Here is a 10,330-nt window from a genome sequence, read left to right on the forward strand (position 1 = left end):
GATTTTCTGGTGAAGTCTGACAACAAGAAGTGTGTTTGCGACACGCCCTGCAACACAACCCGCTACAACCTGTTTATGTCCCACGTCAAGTTCCCCAGCGAGCAAGCCGTCAAGTATCTGGCTAGAAAGTACGGCAAGCCTGAAGACTACTTCAGGTGAGTGGGTCAGTGTTAACAGGGGAGTGGGGTTAAAGTAAGGCAAGCCTGAAGACTACTTCAGGTGAGTGGGAGTGTGCAATGTGCACATGGTAGTGGGGTTATTTGTACATGTGCACAGGGGAGTGGGATTAAAGTACGGCAAGCCTGAAGACTACTTCAGGTGAGTGGGAGTGTTAGCAGCCTAAACAGGGCAGTGTGGTTATTTGTACATATAGGGGAGTGTGGTTAAAGTACAATTGTGCACAGGGGAGTATGGTCATTGCCACCTAAACTCAGATAATGTAAAAAGAATCTCAATATCCAATGTTGTACCAGCATGATAAAATTATTTTCTGGATATAAAAAAACTGTTACAGATTGTAGATATTTTGCCCACTGATTGAGGTTTGAAGTTTTAGTTGCTGCTTGTCTGGAACTTGCCATTTCTGTATGATGTGACTGTATATTATGTTGTTTCCCCCCTTTGCTGAGACCCAGCATAGACTTGAACCAACATCATCGGATGTTTTCAGTCCAGAGCAGAGACTGTGCAGCTTGCATGTCGACTATTATAGCCGCTAGAATCTCAGCACAGAAATTGGAAAAAAAACCTCCCAGGGTATTCTTTTCTTCACACACAGGAAAAACACCCTGGTTTTGAACGTCTTCTTCGAAGCGCTCAACTACGAAACGATCGAGCAGCAGAAGGCATATGAGGTTGCCTCTCTCCTCGGTAGGTTGGGTGTTAGAGTAGCTCGTGTCGTGTCGTGCGTAACCTTGTGGGTCGTTTGTGTCTCTTCTCCCCAGGAAGAACACTCTGGTGATGAATATCTTCTTCGAGGCGCTAAACTATGAAACTATTGAACAGCAAAAGGCCTATGAGGTAGCCTCCCTGCTGGGTGAGTCTCGTGCATTGGAGTTGTTCTGATCCCCCCCTGCAGGTGCATGGCAATGGAACCTTCCACAAGCCTGACCACTGGAATTGGGTAGACACGGAGCAAACCATGTAGGATTGGAGGGGAACATCTGTCTTTTTTAAAAAACGCTGTTTTTTTATATTAAGGGATTTGAAAGACTTTTAGATAAAAACATCACAAGATCAATGTTGACTTATAAGACCCGACCATTGATAGAGTCAGCGTTCCTCTCCAATCTGCAGCTCCTCAAGTTCTGCCTCTGACTTTGGCATGTCACTGATGCATGGCACAACACAACCCCTTCCCAATACAAGACCCCCTTGCACAACACAAGACTCCCCAGCTGAAGACAAGACCCCCCTGCACAACACAAGACCCCCTGCCCTTACAAAGACCCCCCCAGCTGAATCTGAACACAAGACTGCGGCCTTACACACAAGGCTTCCTACAACAGGATGGCCACCAGACCCCTGAGCCGTCCTGCTTACTGATATCCTTCAGCACATTGCTGTTTACTTGCAGGTTGTCTGCATGTGAGATTTTGCAAGGAGACTGTTGGAATGTGCAGTTTTGGCCATGAGAACTCACAGGAACTCCTACATTTCTACCTACCTTGTTTCTTGACACTGGAACTGACCAGCTAGTGGAAGCCTGCAAGATGCATAACATGCACAGTAACTGTAACGGAATGAGATAGTTGAGATTACCCTAGGCTTATGACTCCTATACACACTTACTTACCAAACCTACACTTTGTAATCATTGCTGATAACAAGCAACCTACATGTACTTGTCTTGCTTAAACTGACCTCTGACCTTTGTACCTTTGACCTTTCCCAGGTGACATTGGTGGACAAATGGGCCTGTTCATTGGCGCCAGCATCCTGACTATTCTGGAGCTCTTCGACTACCTCTATGAGGTTTGTGACAATTCTTAACATTGTTTTGTAATCAGCATTAAGGGCAGTCTGATTGTAAAGTTTTGTTTATAGTAGTTGTAGTTGTTGTTCTGTTGTTGTTGATCATTGTTGTTGTTATTTACGTACTGAAGCACCGCCACCAGCCCCGCTTCGAGTCCAACGCCGTCTCAGTGGTTGTTGTTGAGCGTTGTTGGTTATTGTTGATAGTTGTTGTTGATCGTTGTTGTTGATCGTTGTTGTTGATCATTGTTGTTGTTATTTATGTACTGAAGCCCCGCCACCAGCCCCGCTCCGAGTCATCACCTGGAAGTGGCACAAATCTTTAAAACAGCCGCTCTTTCAGCACCAATGACAACTATTGAAGTTCCCAAGTGATCTCAGACATCTCCATGTTTGTTTGAACAACAATGATCCATGTTCCATGCAGGTACTGAAGGACAAGTGCACCGAGCGTCGCCACCAGCCCCGCTCCAAGTCCAATGCTGTCTCGGTGGTCGTTGTTGGTAGTTGTTGTTGATCGTTGTTGATAGTTGTTGTTGATAGTTGTTGTTGATCGTTGTTGTTGATCATTGTTGCAGGTACTGAAGGACAAGTGCACCGAGCGTCGCCACCAGCCACGCTCCGAGTCCAACGCCGTCTCGGTGAACCTGGAGGACTGCAAACGGGACAACAGCCGTGCCCCGCTCAGCTAAACAGGACGACTACAGGACGATAGTAGCACTACAACAGGACGACTTTAGCACTACAACAAGATAAGCCCACAGCAATGGGCAACTACAGGGCTTCTATAGTCTACAACAAGCTGAAGTAATAAATAATAAGCCTTCGCATAGCAAGAACATGATATAACCTAACCTTGTATGAAATAGGCAACGTTATAACAACACTTATCTTACTCACTTGGCAGTTGCTATGGCAACGGTTGCTAGGCAAGGGTTTTTGAACATTTGGGAAGGATCTGAAGAAAATGCTCTTTTCTTAGCAGCCAACTTCAGATGGAAAGGGGAGACGTCTAGTGGACAAAGTGGGGACTTTTGAAGAAGTTTGAATAGATAAATACTTATTGATTGATTGACTTTGAAGCTATATTCCTGTGAAAAGTAGACCTACAAGAGTAGCTATCTAGTTGGACCTGGACTATCCACTTCACTTCTATCATAGGCACGAACCTTCACTACGCGTACTGTACTGTAGATAACGCTTCGCTCGCTCGAGTGTTTAACCTCAGCGGTGACTTCAGTTGTCTGCTCTCCTTACACTGCTGAGACACCAACACAAGGTCACCTTGACATAAGACATACGTCTTAAGGTCATGCCAACGTCTTCAGGTAGGAGGAGAGCAGACAGCTGCCCCCACCCCTGGCTAAAGTGGAATCATCCAAAGTTCTGCTGCTCTGTTCGGTAGGGTTAGGTATTTAACTAGGTAGGTGCTTTCCAACTATGTTACTTAACCAAGGGTAGGTCTACTGTGTATTATAAGCCATGACATTGTGTCTAACATGTAAGTATAGCTGGCCGTGTATTTCCCACAGACTTAGAGAAACAATACCGGTAGCCTTAACCACTGTGCTGCATACTGGAATAGTAGTAGGATATCATAGTTCCACCAGTTGACCTTTATCTTCCAACCTCTGAACTTTCACACCCACAGTGTATTGGGGTCACACCAGTGCTGAACTTTGACATGTCAGGGGCGAGCCATTGTGTCAGTCTGCTGTAGAATCATGTTCTTTGTGAAACTGTGGTTCAAAATGTGTACAAGCAATAAGACAGGCTTTAACACTTCTCACGCATGGCTACAAAACTGGGCAGAACTGAGGCAGGATTGGACAGGATCGAACCGAATGTTAGAAACCGTTTTCACATGTCAAAACTGGCACCAGATTAGTTTGGCAACATCAGCATATCTGCTACTAATCCTCCATTCAACCTGGACATTCACACTAACATCAGCATAGCCCCAGTACCTGGTACCTGCACCATTCACCCTAACCATAGCCCCAGTACCTGGTACCTGCACCATTCACACTAACATCAGCATAGCCCCAGTACCTGGTACCTGCACCATTCCAGCATAGCCCCAGTACCTGGTACCTGTACCATTCACACTAACATCAGCATAGCCCCAGTACCTGGTACCTGCACCATTCACACTAACCATAGCCCCAGTACCTGGTACCTGTACCATTCACACTAACATCAGCATAGCCCCAGTACCTGGTACCTGTACCATTCACACTAACATCAGCATAGCTCCAGTACCTGGTATCCTGCACCATTCACACTAACCATAGCCCCAGTACCTGGTACCTGCACCATTCACACTAACATCAGCCCCAGTACCTGGTACCTGCACCATTCACACTAACTAGCATAGCCCCAGTACCTGGTACCTGCACCATTCACACTAACATCAGCATAGCCCCAGTACCTGGTACCTGCACCATTCACACTAACCACAGCCCCAGTACCTGGTACCTGCACCATTCACACTAACCATAACCCCAGTACCTGGTACCTGCACCATTCACACTAACATCAGCATAGCCCCAGTACCTGGTACATGTACCATTCACACTAACATCATCCCCAGTACCTGGTACTTGTTTGTTGATGTGTACCACAGTTTGCTATGGTATATATTTTTTCAGTTTTAGAAAACCTTCATTGTTTTCATGTAAGTAACATAAAATAGATGTGTTCAGTTTGGTTTGCTGCCAAAACGACAAGCCGCTAACTCCTGCTGCATGCAGAATCTTTCCATGGTTTTGTGCCAATCACTACCGTGCCAGATTATATTAACTACTCCTGCCATTTCTGTACTTTGCCATAGTCTAAGTTTGATATTGAAAGATGCAGTGTCAGATAGAAAGTTAACTGCTGTAGACTGTGCCAGGATGTGTGGCTGCCGACAGGGTTGTATTTGCTGTACAAATAGTCTTCCGGGAGAACCAAATCGCTCAGAGTCAGAATGTACAGTAGTACGCTCTCTGGACTCATGCAAAATGTACAAATTGGTCTGATAAAGGTTACTGCAGTAACTGTGACTTTACTACATGTACTTGCAACTGCTTGATGTCATCAAAGTGACAAAATCATGCTCTTCCAGAAATCTACAGGGTTTGTTCTAATTGTTACTTTACCTCAGACACGTTTGAACAACAAAGCAGCAAACTTGTGACGGCTGTGGTTTTGCCTAGCGGATTAGGTTTGTCGCCACGGAAAACTGATGAACAGGATCTGGTAAAACTGAACAGAAGGGTTCAATATGTACACAAGTTGTCTGATTTAGATGCTCTACAGAGGAACTTGGCAAATGGCGTGTAAAACTGATGTGTCGGAGCAGGTTGGTGTGTACCTCTTCTGGCACATATGGAATATGTAACTGTGTTTCTAACGTGGATGATTTTGTGGACAAGATTGTTGTGACTTTTCGCCAACCGAGTTGGCATATTAGCAGTGTGTCCGCTAGTGCTTACTTATCCCATTTGCATGTTAGGTAGGGAGTCGGCTGTGAACTGGGTTCTTTTACACCAGATGTTTGACAAGCCAGAAACATTACGTGTAGCTGCGATTCGCACCCGACGCTCGATGTAAGTATTTAGACACTATTAAAAACTATTTCTCTACTTTCCTGTACATTATAATAAGAGGCTGCGCCAGTAAAAACCTGTCATCTCTACATGTAAAGATTAACGCGTCTCCGCCCCTTCACTTCTGCTGAGGACCTGATCCTACTTTCTCATCTCTCCTCCAGATAATCTTACTGTAGATATCATCGTGTCATCGTAGTGGCCATCTTAAGTCTTAAACAAAGTCTTAAAGTCATCTTCTGACTTGTGGCGTCACTCAAGACGCTTCTACACGCGATGCCACAGGTCAGGGGTGGACGGAGACTTCTTGCAAGAACTGGTACCATGTCTTTAAGGAGCTGGCACCATGTCTTTAAGGAGCTGGTACCATGTCTTTAAGGAGCTGGTACCATGTCTTTAAGGAGCTGGTACCATGTCTTTAAGGAGCTGGTACCATGTCTTTAAGGAGTTGGCACCGTGTCTTTAAGGAGCTGGTACCATGTCTTTAAGGAGCTGGTACCATGTCTTTAAGGAGCTGGTACCACGTCTTTAAGGAGCTGGTACCCTGTCGTTAAGGAGCTGGTACCTTGTCTTTAAGGAGATGGTGCCATGTCTTTAAGGAGATGGTATATTGTCTTTAAGAAGATAGTACCTTGTCTTCAAACCTTGTCTCATGACATGTATGTGTTTAAGGAGATGGCACCTTTTCTGTTGTATGTCTTTAAGGAGATGGTACCTTTTCTCTTGTATGTCCTTAAGGAGATTGCATCTGTCTCCTGTTTGCCAGCCAGCCTCTATTACCGGTTGTGTGTATAACTGTGGATCTTCTAATAAAGCTGTGAACACGTCCGTCTGTCTTTTCTGTGTGTCCTCTTCTCCTCTTCTTTATTTGCACTTAAGTAAAAACCTAATACAAAGAAAAATACATAAGAAGAGTGTGCTGGGGGAAGGCAGAGACCAACTAAACGTGAACATACAAGCAGTAACTAACAAAAACTATCAGTTGAAATAACTGCATTGAGCTGAATCACCATTTGAGTTAACAAGATAATAAATTAATATAAGTTTCAGTACACAGACCAGGAAAAGCTGCGCTGGTCAGTTCACTCATTCACTCGCTCATTCACTCGCTCACTCATTCACTCACTCATTCACTCACTGACTCCATTCATTCATTCACTCACCCACTCACTCGCTCATTCACTCAACCACTCGCTCACTCTTTCACTCGCTCACTCACTCGCTCACTCATTTACTCGCTCATTCACTCGCTCACTCATTCAGTCGCTCATTCGCTCACTCACTCACTCACTCACTAGCTTGCTCACTCCTAATGCTCACAGTCCAGGAAAATCTGCTACGGGGTTTATCATTTGTGATTGCGTTTTTTTTCTTTTCTTGACCGACAAAGTATGAAAAGTCTGTCTCCAAAATATATAGTATTGTACAGTTACTACAACATTCATCATTCAATATTTACAATACACTAAACAATGTATTACATCACTTACATCATTGGTGGTAGACGTAAACGATATTAAAATCATTATTGAAATTATTACATTACACATTACTTACCACACAAGTTTTAAAAGATCCCCCAGATAGTTGCTAAACCGTCCCGACAGTGATTTTGCGCCCCTGTTGACTGGAAGTGGAGCGTCCCCCTTTCTCAGAGTGACGAGAGACCGACCATTCTAAACTGGGGGTGGACGGGTTGATGGATGGATGGATTCACTCCACCGATACGAAATGAACTGTAACGTGGTCATCAGAGGTCCGTGAAAAAATTAGCCTAAACAGACGACGATTGTTTTTAAAGTGTCCATAAAATGCTCTCTTCTAAATAGTTTTAAAATATGTTCTCACCCGACACCAACGAAAAATAGAACAGGCCATAATGCCAAAACATTAACAGACTGCCGGGTGGGGGTGTACTGTTTCTTCTTTCCTTTTTCCATTCTTGACCGACGAAGATATGAAAAGACTATCTCCAAAGTATGTAATAATACATAATTTTTGTATGCATTTCAAGTCAAATATTCTGAAAATACCGCCAAATGATAAGAACGTAAAAACATTGCCTATTTGATTTCACCTCAATAGCAAAATGTAATAGTCCAAATTCCGACGCACCAATCACAATCCAGGTTAGATGCACCAATCACGATACACGTTCTATTGCCAGAAAAGTTCCCGCCAGAAAGTTCGCATTCCGGAGGTGACAGCCGCGCAGCACAGCCGTCGGCATTTTGAGGTAAGAATTTAGAATTTTCTGCCGTAGAATTTCATGTTTCACCGGTGAATTACCTGGTATAGAGTACATACAGCAATCTGTTGTGTGTCCTGGCTTATTTTCGCTAATTTTTAAAACATTTCTGACACTCCCTTTGGCGTCAACTTCAGGTTTAGAATTGCTTACTCAGTGACAGGAATGTCTAAATTTTTCTGTCAGAAATTTAATTTTCATGAAATGGTACTTATTTTACAAAGACGTTGGTTATTACGGTCAAAGCATCGTGAAGGTGGAACTTTTTTTTGTATTTCTTCACATTTCCTGTCAGAAATCTTTGAAACGAAAGCCCGGGTCCATCAGTATATAGTTGCATACCGCTAAAATGAGTTAGATATTGTCTGTCAAAATTCGAAGAGGAATTAATTTTCCACCGAATGTTTACCTCAGAATCTTCAGTTAAAATGTTGTGACATCTAGTAGTATCACTTTCAGCTTAGTTTTAGCACATTTTATCGGGAAAATTTGAGAAATGTTGAGTAGCGGTCTCACGTAGGAGGTGTCCCGGCGAAACGGGCGCGTTGCTCCTTGTGTTGGCAAAGCATGGTGCGGCGCACTTGCGTCCGTCAAAATTTCGAGGCAATTTGATTTTCCACCCGATATTTACCTCAGAATCATTAGATAAGATGTTGTGACATCTAGTAGCATCACTTTTAGGTCGGTTTCAGCAGGTTTTATAGAGGAAATATTGAGAAAAAAGGCGGGAAAACAGGCGCGTGTCCCGTGTACCTGCTAGAAGTAGCCACATGCATATCGTTGGTCAAAATTTCAAGGTAAATTAATTTCTTCCCTCAAGTTTACCTCAGAATCACCAGACAAAATGTTGTGACATCTAGTAGTGGTGCTTTTAGATATTTTTCCTCAGAATTTATCGAGAAAATGTTGAAAAATGACGGCGGCTGACCGTCTGACTGAGCTGTCAATCATCGCTAGTGTCAGCACGTGGCAAGTGTACATGTTGTGTCAGAAGTTGCATTTAATTGTTATGTTCTCAGCCATTTTACCACACAATTAGGAGATTAAATGTTGTTACATCGAGTAGTACCACTTTCATGTTTATTTTGTAGTTTTATCGGGAAAATGTTGAAATATTGAGTAGCGGTCGGTCTCACGTGTGGGGCCCGGTGAAACAGGTGCGGGGTTCCGTGTACGTGTGTAGCCAGACCCGGTACGGGCCGAGAGTTGGGGACCAGTTACGATAGTTACAATCTTACTATAGCTGAGCTTGACCTATTTTCTGAAATTGTTTTATAAATCCTCAAGGAATTTGATTTTTTTAAATTTTGGGACGATGACGACTGACCGTCTGACTGAGCTGTCAATCATCGCCCTTACCTCAGAGTCAGACTTTAGTAGGTACGGGTGGCAAGTATTGCGCCAAAAGTTGTCTCAGAAGTGTTGTGTTCTCACAGATTTTCCTCACGATTGTCGAGAAAAGCGTAACTGAATTTAGTAGCGCCAATGTGTTTTTTCTGGGCTGATTTTTCGGAATGTTACAGAAAAATTAGCATGGTGCTGACAGACTCCGTACCGTAGCGTTCAACCTTATGTTTTCGGTGAAATTTGGCGAGGTCCCCGCCTGGATGGAGCCGGACTCACGGTCCTTTCCCGGGGAAATTTTTCTAACGTTGCAAATTCAGCGGTTTTGTTTCACTTTAACATGTTCTAATCCATGTTGAGTTTTTTTAACTTGCTTACACCTAACTAAATACATGATAAATACGTGAGTGAGCAGTGAGCAGCGCCACCTGGTTCACCAGCTTGGTACTGCAGATCGAATTGACTGATTCAGAAGCAAACCTGTTATGACTCAGATTCTGGAATAGATGGAAAATACTAACTGCAAACTGTCCTGATGTATACTAAAGTTTCTCTCCCCATTTTTACAGATCACCCTTTGCCTGATGCCGCTGTTTCCAGGTTGCTTTGAAGGACACAAGCATGAAGAAATGAAGACTTGTCCAACAGGTTAGTATGATACTTTGGTTTATTGCAATGCCATAAATTCACATTTAAAATATACTAATGTTTTCCTCCTTTTTACAGATCATCCTTTTGGCCGATGTCACCATTTCCAGTTTACTTTGAAGCAAGCAAGCTCAAGAAAAGAAGACAGCTTGTCAAATAGGTTAGTGTGTTTTCTTGCAATACTGTAAATTCCCATTTGAAGTACGCACCTGGCATATTTGGGCTGTTGAGAGACTATTCTGACCTTAAGCTGAGAAAACTTATTCCCTCTCCAATCTTGAACAAAATATGAACAGAATAAATTCAAATTCATGCTGTTTCTCAATGACTTCTATAGATGTCTTTGCTGTATAATCATGCAGCTTAGAATGTTTCACTATTTGGCAACCAGTCTTTTGTAACAATACAAACTTTTTACTTGTTCAATTGTTTCATGCTTAAGTGATTCCCAGACACTTTTTTGAGTGCTAAAATGTGTGTACTTTAATGGGGAATTTACAGTTACTAAGTTAAACGTAGGGAA

The 10,330-nt window shown here is 43.2% G+C and overlaps 1 protein-coding gene and 2 long non-coding RNA genes across 7 annotated transcripts in view; 2 read left to right on the plus strand and 1 right to left on the minus strand.

The window, feature by feature from the left end:
• The window catches only part of LOC109467671 (acid-sensing ion channel 1-like), a 208,525-nt gene extending 205,831 nt beyond the window's left edge, over positions 1-2,694 (plus strand). For 3 of the 4 annotated variants that reach the window (XM_019765717.1, XM_019765716.1, XM_019765714.1), the window contains exons 6-9: positions 2-155; positions 779-870; positions 1,895-1,974; positions 2,553-2,694. In XM_019765717.1, coding sequence (XP_019621276.1) covers positions 2-155; positions 779-870; positions 1,895-1,974; positions 2,553-2,666 — 440 coding nt within the window. In that variant the 3' untranslated portion in view covers positions 2,667-2,694. Of the gene's footprint in view, position 1; positions 156-778; positions 871-944; positions 1,037-1,894; positions 1,975-2,552 lie in introns of all 4 variants that reach the window. The other variant, XM_019765715.1, reaches the window with a different exon arrangement.
• A 1,187-nt stretch (positions 2,695-3,881) lies between these two features.
• Positions 3,882-6,416, minus strand: LOC109467673. Of its 2 annotated transcripts, none has more exons than XR_002140099.1 (3): positions 4,069-6,416; positions 3,982-4,033; positions 3,882-3,941 (listed from the first exon to the last, which is right to left on the minus strand). It is a non-coding gene; the product is annotated as an uncharacterized LOC109467673 (long non-coding RNA). The 2 variants fall into 2 exon arrangements; XR_002140098.1 differs by lacking the exon at positions 3,882-3,941 and having other exon boundaries at positions 3,971-4,033; positions 4,069-4,236; positions 4,278-6,414.
• A 1,315-nt stretch (positions 6,417-7,731) lies between these two features.
• LOC109467668 lies at positions 7,732-9,967 on the plus strand. The gene is made up of 3 exons (XR_002140097.1): positions 7,732-7,803; positions 9,729-9,807; positions 9,886-9,967. It is a non-coding gene; the product is annotated as an uncharacterized LOC109467668 (long non-coding RNA).
• Positions 9,968-10,330: the final 363 nt, after the last annotated feature.

This window comes from Branchiostoma belcheri, unplaced genomic scaffold (assembly GCF_001625305.1).
Source record: "Branchiostoma belcheri isolate BF01 breed outbred unplaced genomic scaffold, Haploidv18h27 scaffold187, whole genome shotgun sequence".
NCBI classification, from domain to species: Eukaryota; Metazoa; Chordata; class Leptocardii; order Amphioxiformes; family Branchiostomatidae; genus Branchiostoma; species Branchiostoma belcheri.